The sequence below is a fragment of the Aegilops tauschii genome, chromosome 4 (assembly GCF_002575655.3).
Source record: "Aegilops tauschii subsp. strangulata cultivar AL8/78 chromosome 4, Aet v6.0, whole genome shotgun sequence".
In the NCBI taxonomy this organism is placed as follows: domain Eukaryota; kingdom Viridiplantae; phylum Streptophyta; class Magnoliopsida; order Poales; family Poaceae; genus Aegilops; species Aegilops tauschii.
In genome coordinates, this window is record NC_053038.3 from 21,347,638 (window position 1) to 21,371,312 (window position 23,675).

The 23,675-nt window shown below is 44.0% G+C and overlaps 2 protein-coding genes across 2 annotated transcripts; both read right to left on the reverse strand.

Annotated features, from left to right (window-relative positions):
• Positions 1–7,083: 7,083 nt before the first annotated feature.
• Positions 7,084–13,713, reverse strand: LOC120962375 (uncharacterized). The gene is made up of 2 exons (XM_040386162.3): positions 11,820–13,713; positions 7,084–8,009 (listed from the first exon to the last, which is right to left on the reverse strand). The coding sequence occupies exons 1-2, from the start codon at positions 13,489–13,491 to the stop codon at positions 7,864–7,866; spliced, it is 1,818 nt and encodes a 605-aa protein (XP_040242096.1). The 5' UTR covers positions 13,492–13,713; the 3' UTR covers positions 7,084–7,863.
• A 4,188-nt stretch (positions 13,714–17,901) lies between these two features.
• LOC109769702 (ruvB-like protein 1) lies at positions 17,902–23,152 on the reverse strand. The gene is made up of 12 exons (XM_020328428.4): positions 22,786–23,152; positions 22,488–22,676; positions 21,633–21,764; positions 21,347–21,496; positions 20,822–20,977; positions 19,894–20,028; positions 19,729–19,794; positions 19,326–19,432; positions 19,026–19,125; positions 18,854–18,945; positions 18,504–18,573; positions 17,902–18,421 (listed from the first exon to the last, which is right to left on the reverse strand). The coding sequence occupies exons 1-12, from the start codon at positions 22,864–22,866 to the stop codon at positions 18,332–18,334; spliced, it is 1,368 nt and encodes a 455-aa protein (XP_020184017.1). The 5' UTR covers positions 22,867–23,152; the 3' UTR covers positions 17,902–18,331.
• Between the last annotated feature and the right edge of the window lie 523 nt (positions 23,153–23,675).

The window sequence follows — 23,675 nt, forward strand, 5'->3', positions numbered from 1 at the left end:
ATAATTAGTTTGACCATTGTTTGACCACAGTTTGACCATAATTTGAATTTTTTTTGAATTTTTTTGCCTCTCCAGATCTTAAAAGCCCCGTATCTTTTTTTCTGTTAGGTTTTTGAGGATTTTGAAAATGTTTAACAAGGTTCCCCCCATTAAATTCGGATGTAACTTTTCGAGTAGATGATTTTTCATATAAAAAACATTTTCATCTGAGTTCGTATGCAAAAGTTATGCCCATTTTAAGAAATTCCAGAGAGATTTTGCAAATAAAGTCGAAATTCATATTTGTTAATTTTCCCAACAACTAGACCACATATCACATGGGAAATTTATTTTATTTTATTTTTTTGACATTTCCATCATTTTCTTTTGTTTTTTCTAAAACTGAAAAGGCGGTCAGGGGGGTAGAGTTTGATGGGCCCTTTAGTACCGGTTCGTGCCATGAACCGGTACTAATGCCTCAAAGCCCATTAGTACCGGTTGGTGGCACTAACCGGGACTAAAGGACTAAAGGACTAACCTTTAGTCCCGGTTGGTGCCACCAACCGGTACTAATGGGCATCGCACCCTTTAGTCCCGGTTCGTGGCACCAACCGGGACTAAAGGGCCCAGGTGAACCGGGACTAATGCCTTAGCCGCACGAACCGGGACCAATGCTCACATTAGTCCCGGTTCGTGACTGAACCGGGACTAATGTGAATATTGCCTTGTGATGAAAGCCCTGTTTTGTACTAGTGCCCGTATACAATTCCCTTTGTCCATCGGTATGTTACTTGCCCGAGATTCGATCGTCGGTATCCCAATACCTCGTTCAATCTCGTTACCGGCAAGTCTCTTTACTCGTTCCGTAACGCATGATCCCGTGGCTAACTCATTAGTCACATTGAGCTCATTATGATGATGCATTACCGAGTGGGCCCAGAGATACCTCTCCGTCATACGGAGTGACAAATCCCAGTCTCGATTCGTGCCAACCCAACAGACACTTTCGGAGATACCTGTAGTGCACATTTATAGCCACCCAGTTACGTTGTGACGTTTGATACACCCAAAGCACTCCTACGGTATCCGGGAGTTGCACAATCTCATAGTCTAAGGAAATGATACTTGACATTAGAAAAGCTCTAGCAAACAAACTACACGATCTTGTGCTATGCTTAGGATTGGGTCTTGTCCATCACATCATTCTCCTAATGATGTGATCCCGTTGTCAATGACATCCAATGTCCATGGTCAGGAAACCATAACCATCTATTGATTAACGAGCTAGTCAACTAGAGGCTTACTAGGGACATGTTGTGGTCTATGTATTCACACATGTATTACGGTTTCCAGTTAATACAATTATAGCATGAACAATAGACAATTATCATGAACAAGGAAATATAATAATAATCATTTTATTATTGCCTCTAGGGCATATTTCCAACAAATAGTGCTCGAAAATCGAAAGGACACGTTGAAGTATCAGCGTATAGTAGGCCCCCAGTTCATTATTATTTTTTAGGCCAAGCATAAAACCAGAAAAAAGGATAAATATACGACAACAGTAAGAAGAGCATGGTTGCTCCACAACTACTAAATGCCATGACAAATATTTATTTCAAGCTTTATATTCGTTTACTAGGAGATGATGTTCTCGTCAACCACGAGGTGACTTCGTCAATCTCAAAAGGTGATGCCGGTTCGTTATCTCGGATGAGCTCGTAGGGGTGATTGTATGTGTGTATGTGAACATCTGTAATTGTATTGTGTTAATAAAATGTTATACCAAGTATGTTTCCAGTAATGGCTATGGTGTACTAGCGCTAGTTGACATCTATTCCCTTCCCTTTCCAGCAAAACTCTAAAACCAAGTGGAAAAGAGGGCGCATTTCATTCATTTTTATTCCGTGCATAGCATGCATGCCCAATTGGCAACAGCCCCACTACACATCAAAAAGGCGCCCAACCGAACGGCCAAACCTATTTCTCCGCCAAAGAAGAAGAAGAAAAAAAAAACCGTGAAGCACGCCGGCCGGAGCACCATCACCGTGACATCGATCAAACGGGCGTTTCATCAAAGACGATTAACCACCAACCACGCTTGTCCGGTCGTGGCTGGTTCAAGGAACCATCGTGCCGGTGCGGTGCAACATCCACTCCAAGTGGCCGGCCTCCACCTCCATCCCCGAGCCGATCTCGTGCGCATGCAGCCCGGTTCGCGCCGCACCGCAGCCCGGTCAACTGCGTGCATGCATGACAAGGCGCGCGCTACCGGAGGCCAAACCGACACGCTGCGGAATTATTGCGATTCGTTCGATCTCTCTACCAACCTGCTACGCGATCTCTGCCTTTCCCCACACCTTGGCTTTAGATCAGCGACAGAGATCTCAGGAGAGGGATTGTACCATGGGAGGCGCTTTCGCCGGGCCTAGAGCAGCAGGCGGGGAGGCGCTTTCGCTGGGGCTGTCTCCGCGTCGACCGTGTTCCGGTGCGATCTGAGCCGTCGGATCCAGAACGGACGGATGCGAACGCCGCCGGCCGTCGCGAGTGGGGGAAAAGCTTTGCGCGTCCATTGGTCGAGATTTGCGGGGGCGGCCGGCGCCTTAGCATAGAGTACGTACGTAATCAAATCTAGCGTGATCTATCTATCCTAAAGCTGGCGCGGTGGCCCGTGGTCCTTTGATCGGGGTCCTGGCCTGGCTGCATGATTCGAAGGAAGTCCATGCGCCGGGACCCAAGGTGGCTATGGCTAAAGCCCCTAGCAGCACAGCCGGCCAACGCCGAGGAGAACCTTTCCTCCCGACGCAGACGCTGGCCTCTCGCACAAGAGCATCTGGAATAGCACTATCAAGTTTACCCCGTCGCTGTAGCCACCGTATATATAGAGAGAGATACACGGTCACGATCGAGTTTTACTTGGTGATGACATAAAGTTGGTAATTAACCGATCGTATATATGGATATACAACGAGTCGGTAGCACATGCACCTTTGCTAATGGCCTTGTCAACAACCATCCCGACGAGTGACGACTCAAACGGCGAGCCGGAACACTTCTTCAACGTGAGTCTCGACGCCCGGACGGAAAATCTGGTGGAAGAAGACCTCTGCCTCTGCTGCGTGATCCTTGTGTTGGAAAAATCGATCGTGTGTGATACGACTTGCGCTGTCTTCACTTAGTGCGACACACCTTTGACGACATGTTAATTAGTATGATGTACCACCAAATCGCGATCGCTGAGATCAAATCAACCTGCTGATGTTTTCTCTTTCTAAAAGCTCTGTCAAATCGGTTTGGACTTACGGTTGAGACGGTGAAATCGGTTGGCACGCCTGTAACGGAGGGACAAGATGTCGAGGGGCGGTCACCGGCTGTAGAGTCTACGCATGTGTTCTTTGACGGTGCAACGGCGGGCTTACCCCGGCCCGAACCATTATATTGATATGACAGTCGTCTACGCATGTTGTCGACTAACCATGGACTCCTGAAGAAAAAGAGTATAAAAAAATATGGTTTCCATTTAGAGGAAGGCTGGTGGCATATATATATATATATATATATATATATATATATATATATATATATATATATATATAGTCGATGCCAGAGGGAGCTAGATGCAACGCATGATCTGTAGTAATTCTCAACTGGGGGAGTAAATAAGTGCAGTTCGTCTGCGGTATCCGGATAGGTTCTGTGACGATATCACAAATTAGGTACCGAGGGCAGGGAGAAAGATAACACACACCATTCGCTTATGCAAAACCGAAAGTAGGAAATGAAGCAAGGCATTCGTCATGGAATAAGCAACAACTTGAAATCCGGCCTCTGACTCGTCTTCGGAACAGCTGAAAGCAAATTTGATTGCGTGTATATATCCACTGAATCCAGCTTTAGGGTGCACTCTTTTGCTGTATGCGCACACAAGCAGAGTGCACACACTAACACACACATGACGGACTAACACCGGTCTTTATTTGAGCATGCATGAGTGATTGGAAAGGTTTGGTGTTAATTAATTAATTAACGAGTTTTCATTGGCGGTTTCTTAGGTGCAGGTTGATCGGCTTTCACTGGCGCTGTAGGGAGATGATGATCGAAGCAAAGGTCTAATAGGAGGAGCTTTTGTAGGAATGGACCGGTCGATTTAACAAACCTAACAAGCAGCTTCTTTTTTGCCGTGTGACAGCCAATGGGGTCTCGGCCTTGCGTGCCTGATTGCTCATCATTGTCTCTTTGTGCTGGGCCATGCAGCCTACTAGTGGTGAACACACGATTGCTACTTGTGACGCTGACGTTGTTAATCCGTGGAACAGCTCGGCAGATGATAATTTAGCTAGGCTTAGGCCGGCCATGAAACTGGTTCTGCTCAGATTTTTCTTCACCCTGAACGCTAAATGGGCTCGCATGTACTGTACCTAGTACTACTGCTGCTGGGTGTGGGTGGGTAGAATGGAATTTCCGATGAGGATTTCGCTGCCTCCTCACAGGTACAAGCAGGTCGTGGTGGGGCGCTGGCCCGCTGGACCTAAACGTACTAGCGCCAAGGATCGCGTGATCGAACCGATCAATCGATCGACCGACCGACCGACATCACAGGGCTCACGACAAAGGCATGCAGTGCACTCATGGTGGTACCCCGGCCCGTGAATCTACATTCCCTGCTGCCAGTATATATATCCACCACACGTGGCCGTGGATGTCTCGTACGAGCGCGAATCTCCACGGGGCCCCATCCGAATCTAAAGTACTGGATGCCCTCGCTCTCCCACCCAAACCCGCATCCGCATGGCCCAGCCATCAGCTGCCAATACGCTGATCTCGGCACCACACCATGAGGCCCTTTCCAGTGCTCCAAAGTGTACAGGTGCTAAGGCCGTCACATAGGCAAAAAAAAAAATGATGTGGCAAAGCAATTAAAAAAAGAGAGGGCATTATGATGACCCAGGAAGAAACGGTGCTAAACACGCGGACCTATGTAAAAAGGCTACCAACCAATACATGAGAGAGTTTAATTATTAAACAATTCCATGTGGAAAGCTTAGCTACCCAAGCTAAGCACCTATGCATTGGGGAGACTAGTTGATAAGATTTTAAATGCACTTAGCACCTCATCTAAGCACCCATGCATTGAGAGAGGCCTGAGAGTCGCACACACATGCATCAGGATTCAGATAGATCGGCTCCAGATTGTGTAGCGGACCTACTACACCCACTACGACACCCAGCGCGGTGCAGCACAGTGCAGACCGTACGGCAGAGCATCCCTACCACGAACCGCCACCACTACGTCGGTCGTCGAACACGCCACGAAGGGCGGAGCCGGAGCGCCAATGGAGATGGAGCTTTGAGGAGCATTTGACCCTCCATGCATAAGACGAGAGGAGCGCTTGTCCTTGCTCCATGGTGCTCCGGAACGATTGAGGAAAGCAGCGCAGGGAGATCCCCAGCGGGATCTGCGTGCCGTTTTCATGTGCATGCACCTCTGGCTTCTTCTCCTCTTTCCCTGTACGCGCCGATATCTCTTTGAGGGGAGGATCGGCCCGAGCCAGGGTAGGGCGAGGCAAAGCCAAAGGGCGATGTGATGGATGGAAGGAGACCAACTACGCGCGCCGGGCCGGGCCGGGGCGGGGCGCGTAATAATGCAGCGCTTTTGCGGGGTGACACGCGCACTGCGCGCGCGCGCGGGGCCGGCGAGCTCCGTGTCGAGCACTTGGCGACGCGGGCAGAGGTCGCCGATGGCCGGCCGTATGCTTAGTGCCTAAGCAAGGAGCGTGGGAGCACGTACGTCAGGCGCTATCCGGCTGCGGATTTGGAGGGGCCGGGCCGTGTCGTGTGCAACACATGTACGGGGAGGGGAGTGTGCCCGTCTACGTACGTGCGTGCGTGTGGTGGAGCTGCCACGAGGGCCTGCCTTCATTTGGTACGGATGGAGCCGCGCGTCTTTGTCTCCACTCGGTCCAAATGGCATCCTAGGTTGCATGCATAGCCACACGACTACTCCCTCCGTTTTTAAATATAAGTCTTTTTAGAGATTCCAGTAAGACTACATACGGAGTAAAATGAGTGAATCCACATCACTAAAGTGGGTTTATGTATATCCGTATGTAGTTCATATTGAAGTCTCTAAAACGACTTACGTTTAAGAACGGAGGGAGTATATATGGAGTCGGGGTGCTCTTGCAGTCTTGTACACCAAATGTGATGCAATTGCATCTTTTCGCAGTTGCTCACCCAAAAGAAAGTATAGTGAACGTAAATGAATGTACCGTAGGTGTTAGCCATTTGGAAGCCTTGCGACATCAGCACATCTGGATGAGTAGATCCATGAGAGGCAAAGGAGAAGAGATGAAGATATATATGCAGCGGAACTCTATTTTTGAGGAAGAAGGTACCCGATTTGTGGTATGAAAATGTTAATGTAAACCAATTTCCTTATTGGAGGCTTTAGTTGGGTGGGACCATGTCCAATCATGACCTTTAGTATTTGTTTTTTCTATACATTAATAACAAACAGACTAGTCAAAATGTTGTAGTATTTTGTAAAATATTTTGTCAACTATGGTTAAGCCAAGAAATTAAGCCGTTAAAGGTGCTCTAGAAATCGGACTCGTGCCAGTTGAAAGACAGTTACAAAACTTAGTTGCAGGTTAAGAAACAACTAAAGAAGAACTGACAGGTTAAGCTTAGGCTGGGCCACGCTTTAAAAATATCTAAAGAAAAAGAACTCGGCCCAGGTCAGACATAAAATGATAAAAGGACCATTTTCTAGGGGAGCAATTAGTTGATGAGCGCTCCTTCGGAAGCCTCACAACGATCAGTGCCACTTGGCGTGCTCTCAGCCGTCCGCCACATGTCGCGCTCTGGGTGCTTCCTCCGGATTTTGGTTTTTATTTTTGCGCAAGCGTTTTCGGCTTTTTAATGAGTTTTTTTTGTTTTTTTTATGTTTTGGTTTTTCACCGGTCTTCCTTAACGTTTGGATAAAAAAATAGAAAAAAAAATTGTTTGCGCGTAAAAACGCGTTTTTTTTCCTTTCGCGAGAGTCACGGTTTTACTTCCGCGAGAGGCATGGTTTTGCTTTCGCGAGAGTCACGTCCATGCCTCTCGGAAACAAAAAAAACACGTTTTCTTTTTTTTCCCGCGAGAGGCGTGGTTGTGCTTTCGCGAGAAGCATGGCCGTGCCTCCTCGGAAATGAAAAAAACATGTTTTCTCTTCTTTTTTTCCTTCCGCGAGAGGCATGGTTTTGCTTTTGTGAGAGGCACGATTGTGATTTCGTGAAAGGCACGGAAGTGCCTCTTTCGAAAAGGAAAAAAAGTCGTGCTCCCGGTTCGGTTTTTTTCGTGTAAAAAAGTTTGTCAAAACCTATCAACATGGGAACTAGTTTTGAAGATCTCAACGCAAGGAATCCAACGGTGAAAGCGCTTTGAGATTTGGACGCACGGTTTAAGAGATAAAACATTTTGAATAAATGGATCTAGAAAAAAGAGAAAACTTTTAGGTTGCGAAAAGTGGCGCAACCTAGGAAGATAGGAGTGATCTTTGCAATGAGTACTCCTTTTAATGATTTCGATTTCCTAGAAGGCGCCTTAAGCACAGCTTAAAGTCCATACAGGACGCACACCCCCTCCGCTCTAGGTCGGCCCATTTACTTTTTTTTTGAAAGAAAGGGGTCGCCCCCCACCCCAACTTTTTATTAAGCCAAGGCAACGACGGAAGCAGACTGTTAAACAGCTCTCGGCGACAACCAAAAGTAGCTGCCACAGAACAAACACCAGGGTTTTAAGCTACATCCCTATTACATCTCACCAAAGAGCGTCATTTTTATCCATAGCCACTGAAGGTGGTAAGTCACTCATTACATTAACTAGACCCAAGCGATTCTAAGCAGATCCCCTCTTCGACGCTCCAAAAGCCTTAAGCACTGGAGAAGAAGAGCACCCTGGGCCTCTGAAGATAGGATTTTCCATTGCCTGATTGTTGCCGCCACCTGACCCAGCACACAGCGTATATCTCGCCATCTTTTTCCCTGAAAAACAAAACCATTGCGCAACCGCCATAAGCACCACAAGGTAGCAGATGTAGCAATATTTACCGCTTCACATTGTTTTTTCTTCTTCCAAAAAGAAGTCAATGATATAAAAGAAACAGGCGGGGGAATGTCAAGTGCTTCGGCAACCACAGCCCAGATATAGATGCAACAATGCAGTCAAACAAAAGATGTTGGATAGATTCAGGTTCGGTACAGAAAACACAAGTTTTATCTTCTACATGTCTTCTTTTGGCCAAATTGTCTCTAGTCAAGCTCTTGTTGTTGTACATCAGCCATAAGAAGACATGAATATTTGGAGGGACTTCTATTTTCCAAATAAAATCTCTAATCTCAGAAGGTATCCCACCAAAGTTAATCAGCTTATAAAACGATTTAACAGAATATTGACCATTTGGTTCTAGGGCCCAGATAGGGCTGTCTGGTTGATCAGAAAGGGTAGTTTGTTTAACCAAGTCAACTAATAAGTCCCATTTGTGCATCATAACCTCATCCACACATCTTCCGAAGGTGAGACACAGGTGCACCCCATCCCACAATTGGGATAGAGTAGCATCCTGTTGATGACATATATCAAATAAATCCCAAAAAGCAGTTTTCAGGGAGCATCCTCCAACCCAGTTATCATGCCAAAAGGCAATGTTATTCCCATTCCCAGGGTTCCATCTCCAGAAGTTTCTGGCAGCAGCAAAAGCCCAGGAGATGCTTTTCCAAAAAGGAGACCCCAAGGCAGGTTTAGCATGAAAAATATTAGACTTATCAGTAGCATATTTAAAGCAGAGAAGTTTTTTCCAATCTCCCTCCCTCCCATCATAGAATCTTTTACCCCATGAGGCCAGGAGAGCCATATTGAACTCCCTATGGTTGGGGACACCCAAGCCACCAAATTCTTTCCTTCAAGCCACAAGGCCCCAATTAGCTAGATGGTATTTGTGGACCTCACCCATATTGCCCCAAAAGAAATGAGACATTTGGGAAGTAATCATGTCAATAGCCCACTTTGGGAATTTCACCATAGCCATGAGATATGAGGGAATGCTAGCAATACATGTAGTCAGTAGAATCAGTTTGCCTCTATAAGATAAAAGCCTGCCCAGCCAACCAGCAATGTTTTTAATAATCCTATCAATGATAGGTTGCAAGTCTTCCCTTCTCAGTCTTTTAAAGTGCAGAGGCACACCAAGATACTTAAATGGAAAATCACCAAATTGGAAGCAAAAAATTTGAGCAAACTCTTTAGACATTTGCTCAGAAACATGAATGGTATGCAAGTCACTTTTATGGAAGTTGATTTTTAAGCCAGAAAGCTTTTCAAAACAAGTCAGGATCCATTTCAATTTTTTTGCATATTCCACAGACTCCTGGATGAACAGAATGGTATCATCAGCATATTGTAAACTAACTACTCCACCAGGAATGGCATGTGGGAGAAGCCCACCAATCAATCCATTATTAACAGCTTTCACTAGCATTTTTGAAAAAACATCAGCCACCAGGTTAAAAAGCAATGGGGAGTGAGGGTCACCTTGCTTCAACCCTTTCCTACCCACAAAGTGAGGCCCATTAGTGTCATTAATCCTAACTTGAAATGTCCCATGTTTCAAGGTGCTAAGCACCCAACTGACCCACTTAGCCCCAAAGCCTCTAGAAAGAAGCATTTCCTCCAGGAATTCCCAGCTGACCCTATCATAGGCTTTCTCATAATCCAATTTAAGAATCAATCCACTAGAATTGGATCTATGAACCTCATGAATAACTTCATGGGCCATAACCACACTTTCCAGAATGAATCTCCCTTTAATAAAAGCAGTCTAGTTGTGTGAAATGAGTTTATCACAGATAGGGGAAGCCCTGGTATTCATGGCTTTAGAAAAAAATTACAGCACAATTGCTAAGACTAATAGGTCTGAAGTTTTTCATCTCTCTGGCCAGGGGGATCTTAGGAATGAGAGTGATGATAGCATAGTTAAGTTTATAAATATCCAACACCCCATTCTCAAAATCCCTGACCATCCACATAAAGTCATTTTTAATGAGGTCCCAAAAGTTTTGATAAAAGAGAAAAGATAAGCCATCAGGGCCAGGGGCCCCACTAGCATATGAGCTCATAATCGCTTCTTTGATCTCATCCTCAGAAAAGGGTCTTTCCAGGTCTCTTCGAACTTCCTCGTTAATCATTTCTGCCTCAGACCAGAAACCATTTCCCAAATGTAAATCAGGTTTGGGTTCGTAGGCAAACATGTTTTTATAGAAATCAGTAGCAACTTCCAACATGTTTTCAGTGGATGTCACCGGCCTAGAAGGGCCTATCAGCTCAGAAAGATGATTCTTCCTATGTCTATGATTTGCTAAAGCTTGGAAATAAGCATTATTACGATCCCCTTCAAGAATTTTCCTGTCCCTAGACTTCTGCCAGAAGGCAATCTCCTCCTTTTTCCAAATCTCCTCTAGTTCTATTTTCACAGCTTTCATCCTATCATGATCTGCGGCAGACAACTGTTGGGATTCAGATAGAACATCAAGTAAGTCAAACTCCATAAGGAGGGATTTTTTCTTTCTCTTCATCACAGCCTCAATATTAATGGCCCAACCTTTTGTCTTCTTCCTAAGTAGCCTGGTTTTAGACAACCAGTTATCTACCGAGGAGGTGGATGAGGAAACAAACGACCAAGTTTCATGGACCATCTGGTGAAAACCAGATTGGGACAACCACCACTTCTCAAACCTGAACATCTTAGGGCTCAAGGACCGCCGCCCTCTAGTGTCTAACACCAAGGGGGTATGGTCACTCCCTACCCTGGGGAGGGCAGTTAGTGAGGACATTGGGAAGTGGGCATCCCAATCCACAGAGGGAAGGACTCTGTCCAGCACAACAAAAACAGGATTATCCTGATTGTTGGACCATGTAAAACCCCTATTGGAGATAGAGATCTCCAAAAGCCCCCACCTATTAATCCAATCATTAAACATGAAAGTGGTATGACGATTAACTAGCCCACTACTCTTCTCACTCTCATTCCTAACTAGGTTGAAGTCTCCACATATCAAAATAGGATATGATGCAGACTCAACAATATTGTGCAGTTCAGCCACAAAATCCACCTTGAACTCTGGGTAAGCAGAGCCATAAACTATCACCAGGTGCCAAGCAAAACCATCTTCTTTGTTCTTAACTGTGGCTGTAACTGAGAATTCATGGTTAACAAAACCAATAGTTTCAAACAAGCTTTTTCTAAGACCCAAAAGGATCCCACCAGCAGTATTAACAGCATGTAAATAATGCCACTCAAAGTTATCACTCCTATCTACAGCTTTGAGGAAACCCTCAGAAATAACCTCCCTCTTAGTTTCTTGAAACCCAATAAAATCAGGGTTAGCTCTAGCAATGGTATCACAAAGTCACTGAACTTTACCAGGTTGACCAAGCCCTCTAATATTCCAGATGAGACCTATCATTTAAGCAACTTTGAAAGGATGAGACAGGCCACAAGGCCTAGCTTTAGTTAAGACATTTGGAGTTCTCCTCAAGGCATCAGCAGTGCCCACTGGCTTGAGAGAGTAATCATCCAAAGGTGTCCCAACCAAGTCATCATGATCTAATTCTAAATTATCTGGAAGGACAATTTCAGGGTTGTTATTGGCAAAGGCCAAGCATCTCTCCTTTTCCCCATCAACCAACATGTCAATGGTTTCCTGTCTATTAACATCACCCCCCCCCCCCAATGCATATATCAATTTTACTCATTTGTTCAAACAGAATGTCATGATCAGTATTAGTGAATGATTTACCTTTAATTTCTTTTGGAATTTCCAGATTCTGCTTCCTCTTGTAAGCATCAGCTTTCTCCATGATATTCAAGTTCCCATGCCCCCTAGTAATAGGTTTCTGAATCAGTATAGGCCCCCACTTAGTCTTCTCAGCTTTTGGTTTTTGGTCCTGAGCCTGATCAAGGGTTTCCAGCAAAGATCTTTTCAGAGAGATGTTCTGAATGGCCTGTACAGCTTCAGGAGGAAGAGTTTCAAGTTCATCATCTTTGGAATCCTCTTCCTCAGACTCAGAAAAGTCAACAGATTTAAGGATACTCTCACAGTACTCCATGCTTTCAAGCTTCCCTCCAGAACATTTGGGTCCCTCAACAATCTTCACCAATGGTCTGGAAGGAGTGGACTCCATCAAAGCATAAGGACAGAAATCCTTAAGGTCAGTTCTTTTTTCAGTTACCAGATGTTCTTCTTTATCAGCATTAACACACTCCAAGATAAACGTTTCATGCTCAGAACCAGAGCAGAACATGCCAGCCTGGGGCCCTTTCTGTTTATCCTTACTCTGAGTAGTAATATTAGCCTTATCTAACTCATCAATGCCCCCCTCACTATCAAGTAATTCTTCCAAACCATCCTTCTGAACATTTCCACCCTCATCCTTCTGTCCCTCAGCAGCACCTTCTCCTTCAAACCCATCATCATCCTCAATATCAATAACAGAGTCAACTCCACCAACTTGTTCAAAGCCCTCCACAGTAAAGCCCAGTAAAAACAACTTCCTCTTCATCTCAATAAGCCTTTCAAATGGAATTTTTGTGGGGTCTCTACAAGCAATTTTAATTCTAACATTCTCAAAAAAGGTCCTGAACATGCCATTCCAGTCTACATCAGTCAGTACCCCAAACAGAGAAGCAATCTGAGCAAAAACTTCCCATGTGCACCACTTAGGAGGGATTCCTTCAATCAGAACCCAAGCTTCCACAAGCTCTCCAAAAGGTTCACATGCCCCCTTCCACTCAGTAAGTGTAACAGAGACATCTTGAGGCAAAGAGAATCCAGGCAGTTCGATGAGATCCTCCACTTTCTTCCATGGTGGAAATCTCACCAGGAATGTCTTACTGGACAATCCCCTGATCTGCCAAGGCCACTGTCTAGTTTTACAGAAGGTAGCAGTCAAAATACTTAACAACAACTCCTTGTCCACAACACCTTTGAGAATATTAACCACATCACAGTTTTGAAAGTTCAGCCAGTTGGATTCATTAGCAATCGGGACATCCACATGGTAAAAACCAAGACCACTTGCTCCACTGCCAAAAAAGGCAGCAGTTGGTTGAACCCTAGTCCAGGCAGCACAGTTATTCACATTATGATTTTGCTGACATATAAAGCATGTTTTCGGCTTAATACAATTCCCAACATAATGCCCTGGACCACCGCAGTTGAAACAGATCATGTCTTTGTATCTAGGATCTAAAACTTGCTCCATCTCCACCTCTACTGATTGAGAAGACTGCACCTGGGATGAAGCAGCCGTAGAGGCTATGGATCTGGTAGGTTTTGCTACTGGTACCGGCTCCTTCGAAGTAGGGGCAGATGGCTGCCTCCTCCCTCCTTGCGAGTTGGCTCTCTGGGTAGCAGCCTTTGAGGGGCCGCCAGCTCCAGACCCCGCACCAGCAACTCTCCGGTCAGCCATCGTACTACCTTGCTTCACAACTGCCACAAACGAAAGAGAGCCAGGGCCCAAACCCTCCCTCGAAACCTTGATGATTCTTGGGATTGGATCAAAAGCACGACGCGGCACAGGATGACAATCAGCGGCCGTGAACGAGTGGGAGGAGATCAAATCCTTCCGGATCCAGCAAGTGAACCCAGAAGGAAGGGGATGAACATGATGGGATGGTTGTGGAGGAGGTAGGCGGCGGCGGGGAGGGGAAGGGATAAGCCAGAGTTGGCCAAAGTGCTCTTCTATAGTTTCTAGGTCACCCTGTCCACGCGAACGCGTCTCCTGAGAATACGTTTTCCTACCAGGGTCACGAATTTTGAAGCTAGGGCCTGTCGCAATCTGGGTAGGAATAGAGGACAACTTTTGACATGTCACCCTCGCGCTGTTAAACAGGTTATCACCTAAATTCAAATTGTTCATAGATTCAACGGCCGTAGAAACGACAACAGCATTAGTGGATTCAATCAACGCACCAGGGGAACCCCTAATAAATTTGATTTAATCGCAGGTCCAGAGGCCATAGAAATGGCAGTAGCATCAGGTGATTCAAAGCGCATGAGAGGAGAAATCCTTTTTTCATTCGAATCAACTAAATGAGACGACACACAATCCATTAGCACCTTGCACTGGATCCTCCGCGAACGCAGAGCCAACAAACGTGAACGAAATGTATGTGGGAGGCGAAATGTATGCATACCTCCCTCACCTGGCCAGGGAGGGGGATCGATGGCGCGGCGCTGGGGCAGGCGAGGCGTCGAATCCCTTACTGGCGACGGCGGGGCAGCTCCACCCCCAAGGGGAGGAATTCCGGCGGAATGCTGGCAATCCCTTCCACCGACGGCGTCCTGATGTTGAGGCGAGAAGGATTCGCCGTCTTGAAGAACGCCCACTTCGCCGCCTGTGCAGGATCTGGCGACTTGGCTTCCTGAATCGCCCAGAAGATGAGCTCCACATCCATGCAGCCGTCGTCGCCGATGAAGCGCGCGCGCTCGGCGAAGTTTGCATAGCGAAGGATGTCGAGGTGAAGGTCTCCCCACGCCTCCCGATTGCGGAATCGCTCCCGCACCACCCGTCGCATCTCCCGTCGAGCCTCCTGTGAGTTGGGGTCGATCTCGGGAAGGGGAACCGCCCCCAGAGGTGGGAGCACCCGCGGCTCCGCCACCCGAGTCGTCGGCACAAGCCGCCGGATCCGCAGCCCACGATGGCGCGCCCCTGCCATGAGAGTTGGTAGGTGGAAGCTGGGGGTGGGGAGAGCTCGAATTGATGCGAGGTAGGTGAGGAAGGCGAGTAGATTTGGGATTTATTCTCGCTTCGTTCTCGTCGCCCGAGGAAGGGGAAGGGGGAGGGTGGGAGCGACACGCCATCACTATGTATCCGCTCTCCGCCTTCAAAGTATTGAGTGTTTAGTTTGTGGAAGTCTTCATTCTAGAAGAATATCTGCAGTTACTTTTATTTTCTGTTTTTAAACTCCAAAAATCATGCGCGCTATGTGCTTTGAACTGCAGACCGGCCCATTTACTGGAGGCAGTGGCCGAGTGGAACTGGCAACGTGTTGTGCCTAATTTGTTTTTTTCTCACTTCTTCAACCATAAAAACTGCAGCAGTTTTCTGTTTTGGGTATCTTTTTCTCCGGTTTTGTTTCGGCCAGTTTTTTTCTGTTTTTTTTTTTATTTTCCTTGTCCTTTTCTCTTTCTCATTCTTTTTCCATTTTGTAAAATCCATGGAATTTTCCTAAAATCATGAACTTTCTATTCGTGAAATTTTTTGATGTTTTTTTAAAAAATTGAGATTTTTTTCAAAATTGATGAACTTTTTCAATTTTTTATTTTTGAAAATCGATGGATCTTTTTCAAGTTTTGATGAATATTTTTTTCAAATCTATGAACCGTGTTTCATATTCGTGAACTTTTTTGAAGTTTGTGAAAAACATCAAAATCCGTGAATGTTTCATGAACTTTTTCATTTTTCATTTTTTTTTCTTGAAAATAGCAACGTTCCAATGGTCAACCATCGACTAACCAACCATAAAACGAGCGAACGAGGGAAGGATGCGCGCGAGCGCCCAACTAGTTTTATTGGGACGACCCAAGCGAAGCTGCTGCATGAGCACCAGTTCCTCGATCCGGCACCTGAAGCGCCATATAGGAGCCCCCGATCAAAGGCATGGCTACCGCTCTGCTTGCTTGGGCTAGGCCACTGAAAACAGCAGCTTTGGTAGTGTTTCTAGAAATCCAGCTAATGCCACTATAAAAAAAACCAACTACTATTGTCACACAGCCTATACCAGCCTATTACATGGCTTGTGTGAGAATGTCACTTCCATAATTCAACAATTCTCTTGGGGGACCAAGGAGGGAAGAGGAAACCATGCTTGGTCTCTTGCGATGTCATGACAAAAAGCGAAACACCTATGGGGTTTCGGTTTTTGTGATATGAAAATATTCAATCTTTCATTACTAGCCAGACATGCATGGATAGTGATTGATGACCCAGCTTCCCTCGGTTCATGTATTTGCTAAACTAACATAAACATAAAATGGGAAAATAAATAAAAAGGAAATGGAGAAGATAAAGTAGGAAAACTTACAAGAGATAGTGAATAAAAAGAATAAACAAGATAGGATCTGCTAGTGGCCGACCTAGGTAGTAGGTACAGGCAGTCGAGGTGATTTGGAGCAAATCCTCTCCCGTTTTTCTTCATTTCTTTTTTGGCTTTTACCCATTTCTCTTCTGTATTCAGTTTCTTTCGTTATTATGGTTTCTTTCAGGTTTTAATGGAATTTTAATTATATATTCCAATTTGTAATATATTAAAAAATTGTAGTGCATTTTTAGTACATGGTATTTTTTAAAATACAATTGAACATTTTAGGTCATATGCATGAATATTTTTTTATATCTATGTGAAACATTTTAATTTACTGTCAATGTAATCTTCTTGAAAAAATGATTAAGAATATTCTGATTTTTTTGAATAATTTTTCTTCTGAAATTACTAAGAGAGCGGGAACTACTTGAGAACCGTGATTTGGGCCGGCTAGGAGACGGTCCCCGCTAGTATTTGCTGTATTAAACCCAAATAAGCCCCAAATAGGTAATTTTTCCAGACTGCTTCGGTGGACTGGTGTGACCCATAAAGTCCATATTATGGTTGAATCCTATTTCACGCGCACCGCCAACGATTTCGGTTTCGGGAACCAGTCGTTTTGTTACTCTGTTTTTTCCTCTTATTTTAAAAAATAAAAAAAACTGTACACGTTTTTTTGAAAATTTCAAATTCTGTTTGTAATTTTCGAAATATATTCTAATAATTGAAATAATATTCACACTTTAAAAAACGTTTGCTACATTTTTAAAACATTTATGTTTAAAAAATACTTGCAACTTTCCAAAAATGTTCTAAAATTTGAAAAAATATGTTCAAAAGTTATAAAATTATTCAAGATACTTTTTTTAAAAGATCACGTTTTCAAAAGTTGTTACCAAATTTTATATCAATATTCACTTTTTTCTTCCTTTTTTGAAAAAAATGAATAAAAAAACGACTGAAAAAACATTTAAAAAAGTCGGTCGCAACAGTAGCAAAAGAGGAAGGAGTGTCCAAGCGATGTCACTTCTCTTCTCTCAGCTCTTTGCTCGACATGATGTGATCTGATCGATCAGTCTAGAATTTGTAACCAATTGGCTAAGTCGCTAAGTAATTGCGGGCATTTGGCATCCTCTCATATCGGAAGACGATGTGACGCCCCCGCCTCGACTGTGCACTAATCATACACAGAAATATGCATGACCAAGCCCAGAGATTCACGGGAAGATATCACAACACAACTCTAGACACAAATTCAAACATAAAGTTTTATATTACAAGTCAAGGCCACGAGGACCAGAATACATGAGTCAGCGAAAGCAACAATATCTGAGTACAACCATAAATAAAAAAGTTTGCCTTAAGAAGACTGAGCAAAACAACAACTAAATCAAAAAGTGGTTTTGAGCGAATCCACCAGGGACAAGAAGCCTTTGTGTGTGTGCGCGCACGCGCGCGCGTGTGTTTTTGAGGGATCCTTGAGCGAATCCACCCAAGTTTATTTAACACGGCCCAGTTTTGTGTTGACCGACGCTCGCTCTACGGGAGTGACAAAGAGGCCTTGTCCTTGGCGATACGGATTGAGTCATTCACTCATTATCAATCAAGACCACATGTGGTAATTATTCCAACTCGAGCTGATAAATAAAGCCTTCTGATTGAAAACAAAACAGAGGACCATGGTGGCAGTGGATTTTTATGGAGCCAAAAACAGACGATGATTAATCTACTCCCTCTGCATATTAGTTGCCGCTCAAACAATGCATCTACCAAGTTTAAAGGGCAAGGCAAACTTTACAGGATAACCTCAACACGTTATCGAGCTCAAGTGTGCAATGACAATGCTCGCCAAGCTGAGTCAGTCTTAACACGAGACACAATCCAAGAAATTCCACTTCTCCCACACAGGAATCGCGACCAGATACATGCTGAGGTGACCGACAGTAAAAGAGGAAAAACGAGATCTAGCCATCAATTAGCAAGGGCAACCAAGAAGCACGATAATTCCTAGATAATCTAATCAGCAAACAGAAATGCGAGAAGCCATAGACCAGAATCGAATTGTCCTCTGGAGCCAATGGAAGTCCAGTCCAGAGTGCAGCTGCTACGAAAACAATGCCCCGATTGTGCTCTCGAGTCTATGCGCCTGCTTACCAAGTCGTGCTAGGGGAAGACAGTCCAGTCACCTGAGCCGGCAGCTGGGAATTCTTGTGCAGGAGTAGTTTAGGTGATGTAGCTTCCTTGCTGGTCCTGAAGCAGACGAGCAGAGGACTTTGCGTCCAAATACAGACCACAGACTTCTTCGAGATCAGCCTGATAGAGGATCATGAGTTCAGGATACAGGTGACTAAGATCAGGCTAGGAAGATGACATGTTACTGAAATCCAACACATACCTTGCAGATCTTCTCTCTCCCATTAGCCTTGGCAACTACGCTAGCAGGTGACAGCAACTGAATAGCATGCCTGCAAAGAGATTCAAGATCGATTACAACCAACAATAAACTGGCCCTGTGATAGTAATGCTTGCACTAGACATACATGCACGTTAACATTCACATAGTAGAACACTAAAAGTGGGATGACAGTGAAAAGACAGGGTGGAAACTGTCCCAACTTTAAAGGCTCGAGAAAGTCCTTTCAAACCCACATTCCAGCTAATTTTTTTTATTTAATTTCACATTTCTAATCTTGGCATGGGCCGCAAACGTGTGGACATAATCCAAAACAACAACAAGAACCATACCTCAAAGATGTCTGCTGCCCAACCTCTCCTAGAAATGCAAGACTGTCTTCATCAATTTCAATCTCCTCCACTTGTGCTCTAATTGCTAATATCTGCAACGCACAATAAACAAACATCAAATGCATTTCTACATAGGAAAGTTAAAACACATAATAAGACATGAAATAGGAACCTGGATCATCTCGATAGGCCCATATATCTGTGTCCGTACGATAACCAGCCTATCTAGAAGGTCGACTGGGATACCATGTGGACTTGTCATGTCAGTTCCCCTGAATAAATAAGAGAGAAATAATAAGATGTATAAGGGCAAAATAGTACATAAAAGCAATGTTTTTAAGGCGGTAAGGCGAGCACCCACTGCCCTGACGCCTAAGCGCCTAAAGTGAGCATAATTGCAAGGCGCTGCCAGGGAATCTGGTATTGCAGTTCAGCATGGAGCAGTTCACAACAGGTAAATCAAATTTCTTACCTCACAGTACATATTCCTCTGTTCGTAGCGAGTATTACAATTGGCGATAATGAGCTCTCGAGAGCACGATTAAGATAAGAGAAGCACTCAATGTCCAGCATGTGAACCTACAGATAAAGTTATACTCATTAATGAAATCAGTCCACTGTAAGGCATAATTCTACTCCCTCCGTCAACTTTGTACTAAATCAGCGACACTTATTTTGGGACGGAGGGACTACCATTTAGTAGCATAAAGCCAATTAGTTTACGAGAACAATGCTGTCCACAGGATGGACACTTATTTATTTGGCAATAGGAGAAGTTGGAAATAAACAAGTCCAAGCTCATTCATATTTAAGGAAATCCAAAACAAGCCTATGAAGATGAGTAGATTTTCAATCATGAGACAATAATATAATACCTCATCAATGAACAGCACACCAGGTACGAGCTCTGCAATACCTTCGTCAATATATCTATTAACCACCTATGACCAAACAAAAGAAAAGGCACCCATTCCAATAGGTCTATCAAAATTTGATCCAAATTTAAAAAATAAAATGCTGCATAATGAGAATTTTGAAACCTTATTGATCTCTTGGCGCAGCTTCTCAGTGATTTCAGTCTTGCGTGGCTTCATCATTTGGCCCATAAGGGACAAGATATCTTGGCCTCCTTGTGGCTGGGCATTTGCGGCGTCAAGGTCGTGCAGTGTAACGTCCTATGCAGATGAAAGCATATATAATTTACTTCTTTCAGTTGATTTACATTGAACTTGCAAACATGAAGAATATGCTTCTATGTTAGAACACAAATAGGAATTTTCACTCTATGCTATTGGAAAAGATTATCACCCACCGAGAAAATAGAGAACAAACCATGCTCAACTTAATTGTCCTTCGGCGGATGTAAGTATGTAAGAATGATTCTAACTTTCTTTAGACAGGAACAGGAACAACGATTCCTACTTAATTGGTCAATTCAAGAAGATAATAGTTAACTGGGTTTGAGCAGATGATAAAAAATTTGGCGCGATCTTATTAGCTTGTGAACTTATGTTTCTTATCCAGGAAGGCACAATTGATAATGTGGACTAAGTATTTGATGCAATCTTAATCATTAGGTTATGGATTTTCCGTTTCTATCTTCTGGAATTTAGCAGGAACAAGCAACTTACAACTACCTGGCAGGGAAACCACCTATTTAAGCATGCTTGAGCAACACGAAAGTATAATAATAAGCTTCATCTTAACAAATGCATCATGCGTCCACCTTTGATCCTTCAGATTAGATACAAATATGCTGCAATTGCGTACTACTCCCTCCGTTTCTAAATATTTGACGTTATGGCAGTTCAATTTGAACTACCAAACGCCATATATTTAGGAACGGAGGTAGTATATTATCTCATATTCAATTACCAAAAAATTGTTTTATGGACGGTACAATGCAGAATTGGCTGAACAAGTGTAGAAGCAAAAAATTATAAGGCTGAACTATCGTCAAATTTGTACCTGCACTATTTCTTTTTTCTTGTGGACCTCCCCTTTGGGAATTGGCACATACTCCTCTGCTTCAAGATCGTATTCTGTAGCAAAAGCATCACATCTGCCAACTCTTTTCACTGCACCGCTGTTAGCTTCGATGTATATAACATCACCCACTGCCACCTGCATCCCATATACAAATGATGAAATGTTAAGCAGCTTCATACAGAATACAAGTAGGAGAGCCAAGGCAAGTGAGCAACAAAAGTACAAATATAATGCATCATATCTCAATTTACGTAAAGTCTCGCGATGTTTTGTTATGCCACAACTGAATATCTAACAATGAACAAGGGAAATATGATCATATGTGTGAGTTTCCTTCCATACTTGCCATAAGTTTGCACAGGTTAAATATATTACATAAAGACAATATTCTGAACACATAAGATACACCATCCACCCACTGTTATTCAAAGTGAGAGTACAAATGAACCTAACAGTCTAGCAACAGAGGCAGAGAGCAAGGGAGGGTAGGGAGCAGGCAGTAACCTTTTCCTTGATTAAAGCATCATAAATTGTAGGATCTAACTTTAGTTGTTTAGTCCCTTTTACAGTCTTCAGGCCAATTACTACATGGCTAATGTTTTTCCCATATCCACCAGTTGAACTCTCAGATTCTTCTGGGGAAAGCTCCGTAACCTAAAAGGCAAGCAAAATAACGAATATTAGTTCTAGTAGAAAATGATGACAAAGAAAGTGTTAGTATCGAGTAAAACACTAATTCAAGAACAATATCTTTTCCAAATTTCAAAAGGACCATATAGGTCACTCCTACCTCTCCTTCATAGACTTCTTTGTTTTCCTTTATACGCAAGCCTATAGCTCTACGGAAATTTTCCATCAGCACCTCAGTTTTCTTGACCTCTGAAGAGTACACTTCTGATCCTACCATAGGACAGAAAGGAACCTGCATTGCAGAATAGGAAGAGAAGTAGAGGCAGGACATCAAATGTAAATCAATATATAGTTCACTGCAAACAAAATTTCATATACATTGAATGCAATGAACAAGACAGTCAGATAAATTGCTAGCAAATGCTAGTAATCCACCAAATTTACTCCAGAGTCTTGGTGTAAGTATGCTCTAAAGAACAGCACACTTCTAACCGGCAGAGCAGCATACTGAAATATTTTGGACCAGCAAGAAGCAGAATATAGAACTCAAAACAAATTCTTAATGACCAAGACAAATGGTAACACATTCCTGGCTAAAATGATAGTACTACAGAACACCAATTTAGTTAAGTAGATGAAATAAAATTCAACCACTCTAGCAACATCCCAGCTACAACAAAATAAAAGGTGTGAACGCTCCAATGGTCAGAGCTCTCAGCGAATTAAATTGGTTGCGTGTCTGACTGGAACTAGATGAGACCTTGAAAATGCAGAGCTGCCTGTTCATCATACAGATGCTGCTCACGAGCAGTAAGCTGGCATTTTTTGAAAAGAGAATAGGTGATCAAGGACTGTCCAGTAAAGCAGTAACAACCTAGCCTCCAAATCTGGACTAACCAGCCCGAATCTAGTCCAATTCCACGCCACCCCCGGATACAAGTTGTACATTGCAGCAAAACATGTAACAGTAGCACTAAAAGTATCTAGCAATTTGTGAGGAATATGATGAATTGACCTTGCTGCCCAGCTCCTGGGAGATGCCAAGAGCGAGCGCGGTCTTGCCGGTGGCAGGTGGGCCGGCAAGGAGCAGCGCCCGTCCAGCCATCTTCTTCTGACGGATCATGTCGACCACCAGCCCACACGCCTCTCTCGCCTCCGCCTGCCCCACGAACCCCGCCGACATCCCTATCGCCGTCCCATTGGCCTGCGAAGAGAACCAAACGAAGTCCTGAGAACGAAAATTGGGGGGGGGGGGGGGGGGGGGGGGGGGGGGGGGGGGGGGGGGGGGGAGCTAAAACTGGAGAAGCATGTACGTCGAGGCCGAGGCCCTTGATGTGGGTGTGGGTGGCGACGCGCTCCTTCTTCGACGTCGACTGTACCTCCTCGATCCTCATCGTCGCCGCCGCCGCCGCCGATTTTTGCGCTCTTTGCCTCTTTCTTTCTCTCTCCCCGGGCGGCTAGGGTTAGCCGCGGAGGCGCGTGCGGGGACGAGAACGCAAGGCGGCGGCGGGGAATACAGAGAAGAGAGCGAGGGGGGTTCGCGGCGGTGCGGTATGGCGCGGGAAGGTGGCGGGGGTCGGGCGGCGCGGCGGCGGCGATTTCGGGCGTAGAGGCGCCGAGACAGGGGAGAGTTTTTTTAGGTGATAAAGCAGGCGAGACGCCTGTGTCCGTGGCTTCGCCGTTTGGGCCGGCCCATGGTTATTTCGCTGTTTTCTTCTCTTTTCTGTTTCTGTTTCTTTTCTTTTTTTCTCTTCCTGTTTCTATTTCTCTTCTTCTCCTTTTTATTTTTCATTTTTGCCAATTTATTGTTTCTTTTTTCTATATACAAAGTTCATTGCGTGGTACAAAAAATGTTCATCGTACATTAAGGAAATGTTCACGTTTTTCTTTTACAAAAGTTCATCATGCATTATAAAAATGTTCATCGTATATTAGAAATTGTTCAATGAATATATAATCACTGTGTTTTTAAAATTTGCTAAGTGTATATTACAAAAATGTTCAATGTATATAAATAAATTGTTCAATTTATATTAAAAAATCTTTGATGCATGTTAAAAAATTGTTCAACACATATATTCATATTTTTTCAAAAATGTTCATCGTATAATGATAAAAAATTCATCATGTATTATTTAAAATGGTCACCGTTTTTAAGAAAATGTTCAACATATATTAAAAATGTTCAATATGTATTTTTTGA